The sequence below is a fragment of the Geospiza fortis genome, unplaced genomic scaffold (genome assembly GCF_000277835.1).
Source record: "Geospiza fortis unplaced genomic scaffold, GeoFor_1.0 scaffold78, whole genome shotgun sequence".
NCBI classification, from domain to species: domain Eukaryota; kingdom Metazoa; phylum Chordata; class Aves; order Passeriformes; family Thraupidae; genus Geospiza; species Geospiza fortis.
The window spans coordinates 3,023,538-3,041,849 of record NW_005054339.1 but is presented as its reverse complement, the minus strand read 5'-3'; the positions used below and the strand labels follow the sequence as shown (position 1 = coordinate 3,041,849).

The 18,312-nt window shown below is 48.3% G+C and overlaps 1 protein-coding gene across 1 annotated transcript in view; it reads right to left on the bottom strand.

The window, feature by feature from the left end:
* Positions 1-3,972: 3,972 nt before the first annotated feature.
* RBM5 (RNA binding motif protein 5) overlaps positions 3,973-18,312 on the bottom strand; it is a 15,159-nt gene continuing 819 nt past the window's right edge. The window contains exons 2-23 of the mRNA XM_005422432.2: positions 18,068-18,312; positions 16,032-16,101; positions 15,486-15,559; positions 13,096-13,179; positions 12,615-12,675; positions 12,392-12,457; positions 12,084-12,244; positions 10,961-11,058; positions 10,382-10,469; positions 10,075-10,152; positions 9,910-9,982; positions 9,309-9,394; positions 8,912-8,990; positions 8,572-8,663; positions 7,864-8,028; positions 7,264-7,410; positions 7,113-7,184; positions 6,195-6,374; positions 5,912-5,986; positions 5,369-5,466; positions 5,153-5,282; positions 3,973-4,632 (exon numbers count right to left, since the gene is read on the bottom strand). Coding sequence (XP_005422489.2) covers positions 4,507-4,632; positions 5,153-5,282; positions 5,369-5,466; positions 5,912-5,986; positions 6,195-6,374; positions 7,113-7,184; positions 7,264-7,410; positions 7,864-8,028; positions 8,572-8,663; positions 8,912-8,990; positions 9,309-9,394; positions 9,910-9,982; positions 10,075-10,152; positions 10,382-10,469; positions 10,961-11,058; positions 12,084-12,244; positions 12,392-12,457; positions 12,615-12,675; positions 13,096-13,179; positions 15,486-15,559; positions 16,032-16,101; positions 18,068-18,312 — 2,348 coding nt within the window. The 3' untranslated portion in view covers positions 3,973-4,506. The remainder of the gene's footprint in view (positions 4,633-5,152; positions 5,283-5,368; positions 5,467-5,911; positions 5,987-6,194; positions 6,375-7,112; positions 7,185-7,263; positions 7,411-7,863; positions 8,029-8,571; positions 8,664-8,911; positions 8,991-9,308; positions 9,395-9,909; positions 9,983-10,074; positions 10,153-10,381; positions 10,470-10,960; positions 11,059-12,083; positions 12,245-12,391; positions 12,458-12,614; positions 12,676-13,095; positions 13,180-15,485; positions 15,560-16,031; positions 16,102-18,067) is intronic.

Genomic DNA, 18,312 nt, shown 5'->3' with positions numbered 1-18,312 from the left:
TGCCTGCTGATGGACGGCTCACTGCCGCAGGCAGGGAAGAGTCTCTGCTGGGAAAACCGTTTCTTTACCCTCCGAATCTGCACGTTCCAGCATTTCTGCAAGGCTGGAGCATCTCCCCTGGGAGAGCCTGGCATTGGAAGATGCCCAAGGGCTCAGGACAGTGTGAGCTGCCTGGATAGGGGATAAGCATGCTGGATGTAGCCACAGGTCCCAGGCTTCAGGATCCCAGCCCCCATCTGTTTTTAGTTTTTTCCCAACAACAAGAGCCCCCACACTCCACCCCCAGGGCTGCAAATGGTGTCCACGTTGCTGCAGATGGCGAGTCAATTAAAACCATCCTTTTTTTCCACCCCAGCGGAGAATCCTGGACCATACAGTTCCCAAGCCAGAACCGGTCAAAACAGCATCCAAGTAGAGTAGCCAAAGGATAAGGGACACACCTCCCCTTCCTCACCCACCCTGGTGCTGTGGGGCTGGGGAGGAAGAGTGTCCAGGATGACACGGCCACTGGTGCAGGGCCACAGGTGTTCCATGCCGAGGGGCAGGAGGGGTGCTGGTGTAGTGAGTGCCCACACTCCTCCCAACCCCCTTTATCTGTGCACTCTCCCCCTCAGCTGTCCTTTTCCTGCCCTTTGAGCATCCCACACAGGCAGGGTGCCACAGCAGCACCCATGGTGTGCTGGCAGGATGCTGCACCACGGCCCTGCCCATCCTCCCACCAGAGCCCCACAGCTGAAACCAGAGCCAGGTGGTTGTGGGCATTTGGATAAAATAGGGAAAACTGTTCCAGGGCAATTCCAAAGCAGTTAGGACACATTTAGTACTCAGGAGAGGATGGACCAACATGATGGGGAAGAGAAAGGGAGGCAGCCTGAGGCAGAGTGGGGAAAGGTACTGGAGAGGAGCAGGAGCACACACAGACACACAGGTGCATAACATCACACACATCTGTGCCCCCTGCCCCAGGCTCTCCCACGGCAGCAAACACCACCTCCCCCTTCAGATGCCCCTTTGGCACCAGGACACAAACCCCATGGAGCTGTGGGTGCCGGCTTTGACTGACAGCATGAGCACAGCCTGCAGTCCCAGCTCTCTCCATGCCTGTCCTGCTGGGCACAGGAGGCTTTTTGCCCGGGGGAATGCAGGAAAGCCAACCCAATCCACAGAGTCCTGGAGCCTCTGGCAGCCCCAACAGTGGCACAAGGATGTGTTTCTGCCTGCAAGCAGAATTTCAGTGACAGTGCAGGAGAGCCAGGCAGGCTTGGGGCTGGCCATGCAGAGTGCTGAGCTCTGCCGTGGGTTGGTAACTCCAGTGATTAGGGAACACTCAGGAGGAAAGCTGTTCACACTGGTGGTTTGGCTGCATTCCTCGCTTCAATTAGCACGCAGGAGCTCCAAAGGCCTCCCGGAAAGCCAGGGCATAGCAGGCTTGGGAGTTTAATATTAATAATGCTGAAAGCCAGCCAGAAAAATCCCAAACTTTGTAACTACTCCAACAGGGGCCTTAGATTCTGCATATTGTAGGTGCTGGAAGGAGCTGCAGGCCTGTTGGAGCCAATCCCCTAAAAGTCACCCTGCAGCCGCCCTGTGCCTGGAAGCAGCCCCTGGCTGCAGTCCTGTACCCATGTCCCTATTGCCCATGGCAAAAGGCACAGGGTCCCTTTGAGTGTCCCCCCTTCCTCCCTAGCCTGGAGTCTCCACCTGCTCTGGGGCTTGGTGCCTTCACTTTTCCATTGTCAGCCACAGAGAGACCTTGAGGCTGCTCAGCCACAGGGAAACTGAAGCGTAGGAGTGCAGCGAAGCTCTGCCCATCCAGGGACTGAGCTGCATCTCCTCCTGCCCCTGCCAGGCTACACAAGCCTCTCTCCAGTATGCTGTGTCCCTCTGCATTCCTGGTGGGACCAGCTTCAGCCCTCCAGCACTTTGATAGTGGCCCAGCACCTTTTTGGGGCATCCTGGCTCAGGCTCAGCCCCAGTGGGACTGGCGCACTGGCAGCCCTGCGAGCCATGCCCAAGGCAGCTCCCCCCTTGCTCCGAGGGGGATCCTGCCTTGTCACCGCACACTTCTGGGGCTGGCCCCATCCCAGGGCTTCTCCTCCCGCCCCCAGAGGTCGGTCCCCGGGGAGGCAGGGACACCATGTCCCTCTGGAGGCTGTGGGCCACGGTGCATTCAGTCACGAACAGCTGCACTGCACTGCCTAAATTGGAGGCGCGGGTGCTGGCAAGCGGTGGTGCCTCCATGCCCTGCTCCAGTGCCTGGCATGGGGTTCAGAGCATGCCTGGGAGTGGGGGGGCTGCAAACCCCCCTCTCCCCAGCTTCTCTTGTTCCCTGGGCACCCAGCAGCAGTGCCCTAAACCCAGGAAGGTGGGCTTTAACCCATCTAACAAGAGTGGGTGGCTGCAAGCCCAGGACCCCATTAAAGCCTTGCCCCAGGAAAGGATCCTTCTTTGGGCATCCCCTTCTAGCAGTTATCCCCAGCAGCAGATCCCTGTGCTCCCAGGGCATGCTCCTGGCTCCCCACTGCAACTGTTCTGCAGGAGGTACCAGCTGGGGCTAGCTCAGCTCTGGGCACTGGGGCAGCACTTGGCTGCAGCAAGGAAGGAGCGAATCTGACAGAACACTGCTGTGCCCACTGCAGGCCCTCCCCCCGTGCCCGCAGCATCACCCCTCGTCAGGAGGATGCACTGGGACAGGGATCGATGGGCTGGGAAGAAGCTGAGCTACACAAATGCACTTTATCGATCCATTGAACCCACCTGCTGGGAAACAACCCCCCCCCCCATTTACAGCCCAGAGCAGCAGAGCACTTCAGTGTGGCCAGTGGGACACACAGGGAGTGGGGGGAGGCTGCCAAGGGTACACGGGGCCCCACTGCAGTGCACCAGGGCTGCCTTCCCTGTCAGCCCCCAGGGGGAAGCTGGGGCACGGAGACGTCACTTTTAGGCTGTTTCAAGCCACCCGGCTTCCTCAGTGGAGCCGAAGAGGGAATGTCACAGGCTAGGGAGAAGCCCTGGAGCCCCAGCCATGCTCGGCAGCCCGGCACAGACAGATTATCAAGCTGGGCCACGCCTGCCACCTGGTGGAACGGCCCGGCCACTCCGGCAGGGTCCCCAAGCCCTGCAGTCCCGGTCCTGATGCAGTGTGGAGGCATTCCCCAGCTTGGCTCACCCCAAGCCAGGCACCCCTCAAAAATCAGGCAGCAGCCTGACAGTGCAACAGGGACAACAAGGGCAGAGGTGCAGCTGCCGGTAAAGCAGGATTCACCCATTCCAAAAATCAGCCAGAGGATGCTGGCCTTGACCCCCAGAAGGGCTTTGCACCAAGCACAGATGGTGAAGCTGCTCCCGCTTCATCCTACCCCTTCCTATTCCCACCTGGACAGCAGGAAAGCCCACTGCTGGCTCAGCTGTGTGTGAAGGCTGAGCAAGACACGCAGCCAACAGCAGCAGTAAAGGCAGAGCTCAGGGCTGAGATGGGCTCTGATTATCCTGGCTCTTGTGAAGAGGAGGGCGAACAAGGCACAGCACAGCAGAGAACAGAAAGGCAGTAACGGGACAGCTGCAGGACACCCTGGGGAACCTCATCCTCCCATCACCCAGCCTGCAGCTCCCCCACAGCACCGAGGCAGCCCAGAAGAAGCCGAGGCAGAGCACACAAACCATCCCAGAAGTGCCACACGTCACTCCCCTCCCTCCCCACCGAAGGCCAGCAGGTAACACCCAGGGCTCTGGGCAAGTGCAGACACTGCTGCTGCACCTCTCCTGCTCCAACAGTGATGGCAAGAAGGGCTACAGAGAGATCTGATGCTCCACCAGCCACCATCCATGCTGGAGCTGTGACAAAGATGCTGAGAACAAGGCACAGCACAGGGATGTGAAAGGAGGGAGGCGAGTGGAGAGCTGCATGGAACGGAGACTCCAGGATGAAGTCTCATCAAGGAAGAAGCAGAATGACAGAAAGGACAAGTAGCATTGGCAACTTAATTCTTCATTCACCCACCGAGAAACAGAAATAGGATAATTTTTGGATGTATTTCATTTGGAAATGAGCCAAATTGGCAACTAGAATCAAAGTCTTCAAAAAGTCTATACAAAGATGTATCATACAAAATGTACAGGAAAATTCTCCAAAAAAACACAGACAGACAATACAACAAAAGGAGAGCAGAGACAGTTTGAAAGCACAGCTAACAGGTCCTGCTGCTGCTCCAGGGGGCAGGAGCGGCACCTGGACAACATGCTAGAACACAGAATACATTACACTATATACACGACCATATAAACATCAGCCATCCCCTTTGGTCTAACCAGGAGCTCTCCAGCATGAAGTTGAGTCAGTTCAAACAATCTGCTCATGAAGTGTTTGTTACATGCTGAGCAGGGAACAACGTCCAAGGGAATGAAATGGTCAACTCTAAACCAAAGCCAGGATACAGCCAGGTCACCAAGGCTACGGAGTTTAACAGTCAGTTCTTGCTAACAAGAAGTGCTCTGCAGGCAGAGGGGTCACTCCATCTCCGTGAAGCGAGCGAACATGGCTTTCCGCACTGCGTCTTTGTACGAATCCGCCGTGGAGACGCCGTAGGAGCTGCCCTTGGCTCCCAAGCCAGCTCCTCTCATTCGTACCTGGGCCTGCAAGGGAAGAGAGACACTTCAGCTCTGCAGTGAGTGGCCAAACCACCACGCGGGCACCACCAAAAATCCCATCAATCCACCCAGCTTCCCAAGCTTCCCTGGGGATCTCTACAGCCATAAATACCACCATGGACACCAGGAGCCAGAGCACACGTAATGCCCCATAGCCTCACACTACTCTGGCCCCAGTCTAACTGTGCAGAACAGTTCCTAATAGCACAAGCTGGAGCATAGGCAAAGCCAGGAAAGGCAACAACTGGAGGGAGGGCAGCCCCTTCCTGGTGTACTGGGGCCACAGCGCCTCAGGAGTCAAATGCCAAAGGGAGGAAGGCACAGCCATGCCTCTGTTTCAGCAAGCAATGGGACAAACATGAGCCAGAGCCAACATAAACAGAGGCAGCTTTGCAGTGGCTGGCAGTTTATTCCTTCAGAGCTCTTCAGCAGCAAGTGCTTCTGGTTAAACAAGAAAAAAACAAAGGCACCAAACCTCCTCAAGGAGACATCGCTCTTTACTTACCTCAATGGGTGCTGTGATGCCCTGGCACTTTCTTCCCAAGCCCGAACCTTCCCTCCAGCCCATGGCCTGCAGCATCTTGTTCCCGATATTACTGTTGTCAAGGCCATCTTTGGTGGGCTGCTCGTAATTCCTGCAGGAAGAAGAGCTGAGTTAAGAAGCCACCCCCACTGCTCATGGTGCACTGAGGCAGTTGCTGAGGAGCTCTCAGATACGTACACTGTGCCTGCATCGTACACCTTCTTGCGCTTGGGCTCCGGCGGCTCGGGGATGCCGTACTTTTCCCGCCTCTCAGCTGCTCTGTCTCTGTATTTCATCTACACAAAGCAACTACAATTAGCATGGATTGCAAGACACTCTTGTTCAGCTTTGAGCTATGGGAGTCAGATGAATGCCTGCTACTACTGAATGCTGTAGACTGCAGCCCACTAATTATAGCACCACCAATGGCAGAGCCCAAGACCCAAGTCCCTGGAGCACCATCTGAACCAGCACTGGGGCAGGAAGACACTTGCAGGTTTCTAGTCCCAGCCTGGCACCCCTGAGCTCGAGTGGCTCATGGAATGAGCCATCCATGCTAAGCCAGATCTGTGGGACACAGGACACTTCTCTCCACCTAACAGGGCAGCTCTGAACCTTGACTGGAAAAGGGGTTGGCTTACAAGGATTATCTCAAGTGACGTGTGTCAGGATAAGGAGAGCTCAACAGATCACCTGCACAGGTTTTCCATTAGCTACTCATCTGCTCATCTCAACACTGACCTCTCTCTCACGCAGCTCCAAGGCTTCAAGTTCCTGCTCGGAAAGCTTTGATCTCCTGTAGATATCCATGTTTTGCTGAAACAAGGAGATTCACTTTAACAACATGAAATGCACAACAGTTCTTCTTAAATGAAGTAGTTGACTTTTGGGAGAGCAAAAATCCAACTGCAGATTTTTGCTTTAAGAAAAAGAGTTTTCCAAACAGCACCATGCATCGAGGTTTCGGTTTACACACCAAATTATGACAACCCCAAGTGTTTTCCTCACTACATAGTATAACTACCTTGTGCAAGTCAGACAGCTGCTGGTGACGAATCAGAGCATCTTTGTTTGGGAACTGCCTTCTACACAGCAGACAAGCCATCTTCTTCCAGTCAGTCAGCTTCTCCTCCTCATTCTCCATTCTTTCCAGCAAGTCCTCATCATTATCGCTGTCACCACTGTAGGCAGCCACAAGACCACGCTGAAAAGCAAAGAGAGCATTAGGGGAGTGCAACAGTGCCACAGTTCCGAGAGCACAAAGAGGGAACAAAGGCTGCAGATGTGTATCACAGGAGGAACAGCATGCTCCCATTACTAAGGATGAAATCACAGATTGCCTGAGGTTGGACAGGACCACTGGAGGTCATGCAGTCCAACCCTCCTGATTAAGCAAGGTCCACCCCTAGCACATACTGCTCAGGATTGTGTCCTGATGACCTCTGAGCATCTCTAGGGAAGGAGACTCCAGAGTCTCTCTAGGAAACCTTCCAGTGCTCAGGCACTCTCACAGTGCTAGCTCTTTTTCTCATGTTCCCCTTGGTCAGGGATTCCTAAGGGCTGGCCTTGGCAGTGAAGACTGAAACAAAGGTGTTAAGTAGTTCAGGCTTCTCTGCCACCTCTGTTGCAGGGTCTCTTTTCTATTAAGTACTGGGCCCACACTTCGAAGTACTGCAACTCACAAGAAGTACATACCACAGAGCTGCAAGACAGTACCCATTAGCCAAACAATACTTCTAAGTACAGCCTATGTAGAAGCCTCAAAACCCCAACTGAGCTCAAGGCTAAGAAGAATCACCATTGTCCTCAGTGTATCTCATTCACCCAACCTACTGCACTTGCACCACATCACTGCAATCATCAGCACCACTTTTTACAAGTAATGCCATGGAAATCCAGGTTTGAAAGCAAGTTTTGGCTAGAGCTCCTTTACCATACTCACCTTTAGTGGATTTTCATCATCTCCATTTTTCAACACCTCTGGCAAGATCTGCTGTCGCTCAGACAGAGCTCCCTGGATGAGACAAGAATGCCATGAGCACTGAGCTCTCTGTCACAGGAACCCCACCACACACCACTGCCAGCACCTTCACCTTTTTCTCAAAGAGGGCAAAGCCTGCATCTGCAGCTGCTGACTCCTTCCGTTCCTCCTCCCTGGTACTCAGTGGCTGGAAGCTGTTCTTGAAGTTCTCTTTCTGCTTGTTCAAACTCTTTGCCCAGCGCTCCATATCTTTAGCAATCTGAAATGCAGAGTGGTTTGCTCACACAGCTCCTCTCAAAGCTATCAATCTCTTATGACACCCATTCAATCTCATATGCAGTTTCAGAACAAGTCAACCCACTAACTTTTATTTTTAAACCACAGAACACTGGATGCAGTGCAGGTGTTTCCCTGTATACAGCGTTCAAAGATAACACAGCTTGCTGCTTTTACTGTACAAACCCTTCTTATCAAGCTAATCCTCTATGTGATGGCTCAGTTATACTCCCACTGATCCTGGCAGGATTCCATAAGCACTCCTATGCAAAGCTTATTTCTGCACTGAAGCCTTGCCAACTCCACCTCTCCTCAGCCCCCCACAGTGCCTGCAAATTGAAGGCATGCACCCCACTGAATAGATTTCCTTTCTCATGAGAAAGGAGAAATATCCCATTCCACAGAGAAGACTTTATCCCAGTTATGATCCCATTACCTGTTGGGCTGTTTTACTTTTAGGCTTCTCTTTCTTCTCTTTCACTTCTTTGGTGGTGGTTGTGGTAGCGGTCTGTTGGTACGTGACACCTTCTGCTGCAGGCATGTAGGTCTCCTTTTCGCCATCCCAGTACAGGTACTGCTGGGTTAAGGCATTGTAGTAATACTGCCAGAGGAAAGGAGAAGCAGACAGTTAAACACCTCACACAAGCTCAATGTCCATGGGAAAACCCAAACAAGCTGATTCACACTACTGCACCACACGGGAAGGCGTTTTGTAGAGTCCAAACAAGTTTTGCAGACTCCACAGAGGAGTCGAAAGGCAGGAAGTGGCTGAAGCCTCTGTCCCCAAACACAGGTGGTTCTGCCCAACAGCACTATGGAGAATCTTTTGCTTCTCCCAAGAGACGACCCACCAGAGCCCAGAGCTGGGTGCACTTTGCTGGGCACTCCGCAACGAAATAGCTCAGTTACAGTGGCTGTGACAAGTGCTAATCCTATATGGGCCAAATGTGGAGGAAAATTAAGGAAAAGGAGAGAAAAATGCAGGGCTATAGCAGAGGGAAATCAAGTCCCAGCCCTATACACACTGCTGAGAGTTATCTGCAACATTTGGTATGTTGTGCACTTCAAATGTCACTCGTATGATGAGAGATAGGAAACTAATGGACCTTAACAGTTAAGACATGTGGGAAGAACTTGTGTTTACCTGGGAATTAGGATCATAGTAGAGCCCTGTTATAGGATCATAATAATATCCTGAAGATTCATCATATTGGTAGGTGGAAGTATCAGGGACAGCTGTAAAAAAATTAAAGCGTGGGACATGGTCGTTCCAGACGAATTCAGACAGGTATCTTTCTACATTTCAGGTAAAATTCGGAGATTATAGCAGCCACAACGGCAGACACGTCTGTAAAGGGCTCATGCAGCCAACGCTCTCCAGGGGCAGCTTCACCATGCCAGGGTGATGGAGCACTTGGCCAAAGCTGAGCTTTATTGCTACAGTGACAGAAACCTGTCCCCAAGAGCAGCTCCCGAGCACTTACCGTACTTTGTTCCAGGCACTACGCCAGTCGGAGGAGCTGCCTGTGCCTGAGTGCTAGTGGTAGGTGGTGCTGATTGTGTCTGAAAAAAACCCAAACCACAAACCTCAATTAGAAAATCTGTCACCAAGAAAACAAGGACAGCGAGCCAAGGCGTGAGCAGCGCACCCTACGCGTACGACAGCTAACTCCTCCTCACCAGCATGCTTGGCACTCACCTTTAGCAAAGAACAAAACCATCCCAGACAAGAAGTGGCAGGTGACTTATGACCACAAGCACTGTGACTAACCCACGGACACTCAGAAGCTTTGCTGTACCACCCACTTAAAAAATCAAAGGCTACAGCTAAGCCACATATGCCAGGCTTTGAAAGCAAGGACTCATCAGTGCTGTAATTACCGGAGAGTCAGGTGAGTTTGTCTGCTGATTATACAGCTGAGGACTCTGGGACACGACTGCAGCTGTTGTTGTAGTGACCGGAGCTCCTGCCAAAAGAGAACAGCAATGCATAAGTGAACTAATTTGTAAAACTACTGCATCCTAGGGCTAAAATTACTTTGTTTATAGTTTCAGCTACTAATTCCAGCTCCAGCAGCCAAACAAGGCAATAAACGTTCTAAAGGAGACAGATACACACTTGGTATCTTCTACCCAGACAAGGAATAGTTTCCTTTTCAGGAGGAAACATTCTGCTCCCAAAGTCAGCAACTCCTGGCTTCTACAGCTCTTAGTGCTGAATGTTTGCTAGAGCTGCTTACACTGCTAGCAGAAGTTCAAGGCCTTTGTCAATAGTCTGAAACTAAGGCTTCTCTCTCATCTTGCACGAGAGATTCCACTTCAACAAGTCTGCTACAGCTCTCTAGTAATGCATCCTCACTCAGACATCCTGAGAGCAAAATGAGCCAAGTCATCTTCTGCACAGCAAAACAACAAAAATAGGCAAAATACTACGCAAAAGTATAATTACAAACAACTGCTTCTAAGATGCTGGAAGCACTACCTGATATGGTAGCTGTGTCTGTGTCCAACACTCCTCCTTGATTTTGGTAGTACTGCTGATAATCCTGGGAATACTGTAAAGGGAAATGAATGACAACACAAGGTGAGTAATCTGCATACCCAATTACGACAACCTACTGCTTAGAGCACCATCTCTACTACTAACCTGAGCATACTGTGAGTATCCATCCTGTCCTGACTGGAGATAGCTGTAGTCAAGGGTGCTGCCCTCTCCAGTCTGTGGCTGAAATTCAAGAAGATAGTATTTGTCAGGGAGGGGTAAACAACTTTATTAAATAATTTAATGCACCCCACTGCCTAGGCTCCAAACCGATTGTGTGTGGACCAGATCTGTCATGGCTGAATCTGCCATCAAACACTTGAACCAAGCAGGTGGCCAGCAGGGCAATTACATGGTCTGCATTTTAATTTTCAGGAAAGCAGGACTATGAGTAAGAGTCTCCAAATCATACCTGAGTGGATGACCACTGAGCTGCAGCAATGGCTGTACTTGCCACAGAGAAGGCGCTGACTCTGTTACCGTCTGGGAGAAGCAGGTCTCTGCAATCACAAAAATCAGGCACCTGAGGAAGTTCTGCTTTTTACTGAAGTGTCTCCCTATGCAAGGAGGTGGAGTCTGCCCTCACACATGGATTTCTTGGCAGTTATAAAATATTCGGAATGTTTTATAACATGAGCCAAAACATTGCTTGGCAAGTAAAGGAACTTCAGGTTCATTGTTGTAGTCAGTAAGTAACAAGTCAGAAGGTCTCCAAGGAAACAAACGTGCTGTGCACACAAACAGTTACAGTGTTATCTGCAGAGGATGGAAGCAGGGGTGTGGTGAACACTGCCTTCACTCTCCTGGTACACAGTAAAGAGCAGGATGCATGCAACACAAGTGACTTATGGGAAGCAAAACTTTGGAGTTAGAATAAGCTTATAAAAGCGTGGGTGACAAGAAGAAACCATCCAATATAAAGGGAAGGGGTGGGTATGTGAATAAAAAGAAAGCAAAAACCAAAAATGCAATTGACTGATATCACACTCACTTTCTGGCACTCTTTGCAAAGTCAACACCAATTGTTTTGCCATCAATTTTTAGCGGCGGCTGAAGACTTTGTAAAATCTGTAGCAGTTGAGAAGCATCCTACAACAAAAAATACTCATTATTATGAAGGGCAGTTTACTGAGGGGAATCCACAAGTCCCTCAAACTCCACCTTTTCATGTAGAGCCACTGAAAAGAACTAAATATGTAAAAACAGCTCCATCTCCTCACATTACACACATGCAGAAGAGCATAGTGAGACCCCTAACAGCCCATGTGAAAATACTGAGCCTTTCCCTGGGTCACATAGTACTAAGTATGTTCCAGAAGCTTAGGTTCATCAAGACACGAACTACTCCAAAGGGGACAACAGCAAAAACTGAGATTAGGCACCTGTTTTAATCCAACCACCTTTCCTCTGACTAAAACAGGTCCAAACAGATCACACTGCTGCTTGAGTTTGATGTACAGACTCAATGAATCATTGAGGTTGGAAAGGACCTTCCAAATTGAGTCCAATGGTTAACCCAGCCACCACTATGTCACATCCCACAGAGTCACATCCAGGAACAGAGATTCACTGCCCTTCATAGACCCCATGCCAGCACACGACCTCCCGGGAACTTAGGAGGCTTTTCTCGTACCTCTGCAATTTCCTGTGTTTCAATTTATGGCTACTCCCTTTTGTCCTCTCCTTGAGAATGTTTCTGCTGGGAAGGTCCTTACACCTTCCCAGTGGATGCTGCTAAGAAGAGCAACATCTGCCTCCTCCACTCTTCTCAAGGTGGAAGAAGCCTAACTCTGTGCACGTGTTCCCACACTGTATGCCCCAGATCTTAGAATCTGCCAACAAAGTATGATCCCACACCAGTACTTCTGCAATCAAAGCATGAAGGCTGCAATCCAGAACAGAAGAACTGTGCCACTAAAATAGATCTTCAACCTGCTCCCAACATCCCACCACCTTTCAAAATGCAGCTACATATTATCAGCTTTGACACACTGCATCCATCAACACTCCTTGAAGGGGGACAGTCCTTCAGACAGCTCAGGGCTCTAAATGCTGCAAGGGAGAGAAGGAGGTTAACCAGCTGTTTCTCTCCAGAACACCAGTAAAGTCCTCACCATGGCAGAAGACAGCTGCACAAACGCAAAGCCTCTGTTCTGCTGAGTCTGCTTGTCTTTGATGAGACGAATATTATTGACTGCCAGAGATGCATACGGAGACAAGGCAGTCATGATGGATTCCACCACTGTGTGAGGAGCAATGTTTCGAAGAATGATGGCTGAGGAGGAAAAGGATGACATTAGCAGTGCACACCATGGCTTTGCAGAGTGTTTCAAGTCCTTCAGCTGGCAGGCTGAGGTACAGAAAGGATTTTTAGTATGTGTGTTTACATTTCACATTCTAGAGTAAGTCAAAGATCACTTACTATCACAGTAATAATCCACAGACTGAACGGCTTCTGCTGCCCCAGGTGGTACCTCCTGTTCTGAATCTTTGTATGAAGAGAAAATATTTCAGTCAGGACATGGTTCACTCACTTCAAGCTCAGCATTTCATAAGCCAGTCTAGAACCTACATGGAACTCTGGTTCCCACATAGGCCAGAAAGTTTCCCACAAACTGAGCATGAAAGAGATTATGGTAACATACCAAATTTGTCTGCTCCACAGCGGAAGCATTTGAGCCTCCTCCTGAAGTTGTAAAGGCAGCACTGTGACAAACAAGAGAAGCCCAGTAAGAACTTAGGTAACTTTAGTAACACTGCATTTGCTGTACACTAACAAAACCCAGACATTTACACAAAATAACAGAACAAAGCTAAACCCACCAGAATAATCCAGAACATGAAAAGTCACCCTTATCTGCACCGCAGCTGCTTTTCAGTACATCCCAGCTACTTTCTCCCTCGTCATCCCAAATTAGTTAACTGAGTAGTCTTTGGCTTACAATCCCAAGTGCAGTCACAACATAGTCACTAAAAGCAGTGTTAGAAGGGAACACATGCTAGGGAATAATTTAATTTTATGGGGAACAGGAGCAGGTTTGATTTAGCTGCCGCTTTCTTTAAACCACTGAGTAAGCAGTGAGCTCTAGAGCAAGACAAACTCTCACAGAGAAACATGTGTTGTACCTTGTTGCAGAGCCAATCCTCAAATTTAGGCCTTGGGTTGCTGTAGTGCATTGCAATCTGCTTCCCTTGGATCACCAGCTTTTTCTGCAAAAAAAGTGGTTTCAATTATTCCTGTATCAAGACACACATGTCCATTTTCCCATGGCAGAGCACCCTTCGGAGGAATCAGTGCTCCTGAATTAAATGGACAACATATGGGGAGGATGTGGAGGACAACCACCGCCACCTACACCCTGCCCATCCAATCCTGCAGAGAGGAGGACGAGGGCAGTAAGAGAATGGGATGTGGAGCAAAGATAAACAGAATCAGGGAGTGTAGAAAAAGCTGCCAAACACTAAACGCTGACATGGAACCAGAAAGTGTCTCGAAGGAGACAGAGTCCTAATCTGCTGCATTCAGATTAACACATTTTTAGGAGTCTCTTTGCCCCCACATTTCTATTCACTTCTGGTATAGCACTGAGACACTTTTTAAACATGTCCTTAGGTGACTGCTTCACTTCGTCCCCTAGTCCAAACACCCCAGACCTTTTAACCACATTTGGATTTACTTTTCCAAGCACACTTCAGAAATGTCCCCTTGAAAATACAGTAATTCCTCCCAAAGGGACCCTGCTTAGACTTCTTGAAGGCTGGATTACAAGTGCCATCAACTGAAACATAACTCAAGAGTGGTTTCATCTGACTACTGCATCAGTTCAATTGGAAGCCTGCACCACAAGAGGTTTGTGTTCTTCATTCAGGCAAGAGCTCTCCAAAATGAGTAACTAGATTGCACGTGAAGCTTCTCCAGGAGTAGGAAAAGTTCATAATGCTTTCAGCATGTCCTCTCACTCTGACTTCAGAGGAGTTAGGAATTTACAGCTATTAAGAAGCCTTGACTCTCAGCCTCACGCTTTGCCAAGCGTGGGTATGCAGAATGACCTTTCAAAATATGGCTCTCAACATATTTTGGTCAAACAGGTGGAAGCACATGTGAGGAAGTGCATATTAGAGGCCACACCCCAGACACTGCAACGGCAGAATCATTTTTATAGCAGGTTGGCTTTCTGCAGAGGTACCAGTGTCAGGACCAGTGGCTTTTCTGATAACAGGGTCTGACACAGATCTAGCACGTAGCATGAATAAGGCTCGCACATTCTGCACGACTGAACAGGGCAAAGCCATTGCTCCTACCGGCAGGAGGGAGGGTTGGAGGGCCCAGCACTCACTGGATGTGCACACATAGAAACAAGGCTGCTGGCATAGTTGCAATACATCATTCTGTCATCTAACAGGCAGCAACCCGGCTGCTGGGGACAGGCTATGTTTTCCCTACTACTAAGGTGGTTGCTTACTGGAGTGAATTTGAATATATTTCAATAAATTATGCATCAGTACAGCTTTGTATATATTAAAAAAAATTAAATTCTGAAAATATGCCTAGCATAAATTTCTTGGTATTGGCCTTTCCCCTGTAGCCACCAGCCCTACTGAGCAGCGTGTCAGGAAAACAGAATTTGAAAGCTGCTCTCTGGCTGGGGATCTTGCCCATAGTGTGGGACCTATAAAACAATATTCCAGCACAAGGCATATGACAACTTCCATCTTCTGGAACTGCCATGAATCCCCTGATGGTGCCACTTCTTTATTGTAACATCAACAGAGCAGAAAACCAGTCAATGTTGTCATAGGACCGCTGCATCAAATATTCAGTTACAAGAAAAAATATCTGTGATTTGACTCTTTGCTCACTTTGAGAGTATTTTTAAGTTCTGTTGTTAAAATAGGTTATGAATCTCAAAGTAGCGAAAGCAAGTGAAACTGTTTGCAGTGCTACAGGACAATCTCACAGGAAAACAAACCAGAGGATTCTTACTGCATTTTGGCTCTTTATCAAGTCATAGTAACAAAAAAGCCAAAATACAGAGCCTAACAGATGTGAGATCTCACTGTCTGTCTAATTTAGTTGAAATGAATATGCTTCTTCTCTAGAAGAGCCAGTTCCCCCTCTTTAACTGGGGTAACAGATTATTGCCACTGACACTTCTCTTTCAGGGTTGATACCAATGCAACACAGAGATGTGGTGCTTTCTCTGACAACAGAGAAGGAAACATCAAGTGGAAATAAGCTAGTATTTTTTAACAAATACTAGCCAAATCTTCATAAGCCAATTAAATGGAAACCAAGTCATTTAATACAATGGCACCTTTTACCAAAGTAAAACTTTCTCTCCTAATTTTATCTTCTATGTTACAAATTTTAACATATACAAAGCTTTTATTCTTTAAATCACTGTTATGGAACAAACCACTCCTTCCACCTCTATTTTTTCCTTTTTTTTTTTCTCATGAAACTGTACAGACTTGTTCCATTTTCAGGAATATCTAGACTTGGTGAGTGAAGCAACCTGATTGGCTTCCATCCAGCTGGTAGCATCTTGAAAGTGATAAAACTCCACGAAGGCGAAACCACGGCTTACACCTAGAGACAGCATTCAGATATAGACGGGATACTTGTGTTAGTCAGTTCCTTTAAAACAGGTGAATCTCTCTCCAACTGCTTCATTACTTCATGACAAAGCAGCTTTACAAATGCGACGTCAACTGCTGGGATCTGCTCGTTATTTTGCCATGGCAAGGAACCAAGCTGCCTTAACTGGCTACATTTCACTCCATCTGAATCCATGTTTAAGGGTAACCATGCAACACACTACATACTATTAAATGGGTTTACACTATTATTACTTACCAATACCTGTTAACAAAACCCCCTGTAGACAGACTTCTTTTAACATGTTGACCAGCTATCTAAGTCTTCCAAAAAGCCACATTCCTTAGCCATGGCAAACCTTTTTTTTTTAATGCATGTGCTTGCAGTTTGGGGACAATTCTGGATACTCTTTTGGGCTGGGGAAGAGGAAGGTGATGTCAAAAACTGGATTAAGAGCTCTCACCTGTCTTTCTCTTCATCAGCCTCACGTCTGCAGGCTGAGGACCTTCAAAGGACTCAATAAGCTCACGAATCTGCAGGAGATTTTGATCCAACAGTTAAAATTTTCATAGCTTGGCAGAAAGAAATCACAGAAACCACCTACCTTGCAGTACCATGAAAGAGATACACAAAACAATGTTTTTAACACTATCTCAAAGACAAAGAAGACATTTACTGAGAACCCAACAGTGGACTGATGAGCATCCAAGTCCATACCTGTAATCCTCACTCAGGACACTGAATCATCCAGAACCTGAATTCCTACGATTGTGTGTTCTCAGGCACAGAACAGATTACTGGTCAGTGTTCTCAGTATTTGGTCATATATCTTTGCCATATATATATATATGGCAAAGACTGTGCATGACCCCAAGATTCTAAAAAGAACACAACTGGTATCCCTCTCCCTGCATGTCTAGAAACCCTTTGCTCCTAGCAATGAAAAACAAGAAGCCTGCACTGCAAGGCTCCATGATGAATGTATTCCAAAGCCTCATGCTAAAGATCTCATCATCTAGCTGACTCCCATCGGTTTTTCAGGATAAAGCAGATTTGTGAAGAATGTGTCATCCCATAAAAAAGCTGAAGAAATGTCAGTTCTTGCAGTGTACCAAAGCTGCTGTGGCACAGGCAGCCTCAGCCACTGTGCAGAGGCATGGAGGAAAAGCAAACAGTAACAAATGTTTTAAATGTAGAGCAGAAGACACAAGGTTTTTTCAGCAGCTTTCACAGAATTCAAAGTACGTTACATGCAACGGCTGCTTAGCAGAACCAAAACTTATCTAAAGCTGCCCATTTATATGCTGACTGGAAATAATATCAGATATGCAAGTGAATTTTTCTTAAGAAAAACGTAGAAAAAAATTAGATTTGTGTACACAACCAGACGTAATGTTAACTTGAAAATTCAACTCTACGTTCCAAGATTAATTGTCTACACTCTGAGTCCAGAATTAAACATGCCTATAAATTATGCTACAGTTATTGCACAACTGTAGAAGTACACCATTATCTCAAACAAGAACTGTTCTAAAGTGTTCTGCGTAATGTCTGACTGGGCTGTCTCATTTGTATGCAGGAACCTACACTTGATTTCAAACACTGATGAAAATGTTAGAGCAGTGTATGGTGATCAGGAACCCTCAGTATCAGGAGAATAACAAGTAATCAACGAAAAAGCAAAGGAAAAAAATCTCCATTGTAGAAATGGTTCAAACGTATTCTCAGGGTTAGGAATTAAGGCATATACACATTGAAGGCAGAGGCGGAGTCTTGACTGAAAACAAACTGGGACAGCTCAGCTTTTACCCCTCAAATAACAATTGCGTGCTTATAGCTTGGTAACCAAAATAACCCAGTAAGAAAAAAAACCCTAAAAAGTAGCCATAGATAAGAAAACCTTAAAGCTTTAACATCTTTTTAATAAATACGTCAGACAAGCAAGCACCAAGCTCGGCAGTACTTGCTCCCTTAGCTCGGCAGCAGCCATTTTGACTCCCACAGCTGTGCCCACACAAAGCAGCTTTGTGCGAGGCTGTGCTCGGCTAAGGAGCTCGGTGACTGTGTGTGACCCCATCGGTCACAAGTTCTGGCCTCGATAAAGAGTAGAAAAACTGGTGATTGCCACCTCTTTGTCTCTGTCCCCCTCCCCCCTCCCCTTTCCCGGCAGTGGGGCGAAGCAGTAAAAAAAAAAAATCTACCTCTTCCCTCCCATACAAAAAAGCAGCAAAGAGCAGATAGTTTAAAATCCACTCTTAGGGAAAGCATCCGTGAAAAAAGGAGTATTCACAGCTCGTTCCGTCTGAAAGGGACTGATTAACATTGAACTGACCTCTATTACTTAACACTGGGAGTTTAAATGCTTTCAGGACTCAAAATGGCAGCGCGACAGCGCTGGAGAGAGGCCACCATGATGCAGCGCTCAACAAAATGGCAGCAGCCGCTCCGGCACGGCCCTGCCTGGGGGCAAGGCAGGCACAGCCCTGCCCGGCTACTCACATCGTTCTCCGTGACCGTGATGGGGAGCCCACGCAACATGATGGTCTTGCTTTCTTTTTCATCGTTAATATCGTTCCTGTAGTCGTGCTCGCCGTAGTCGCCATCGGAATGGTAGCCGTCCTCCGACTTGTCGCTGTTCCTGCGCTCCCGCTCCCTCTGGAAGCCAGCGCCCGGGGTTAGGCACCGCGATTCCCCGCAGTGTCCCCACAGTGCCACACGAACGGACGGCGACACCGACACCGCCC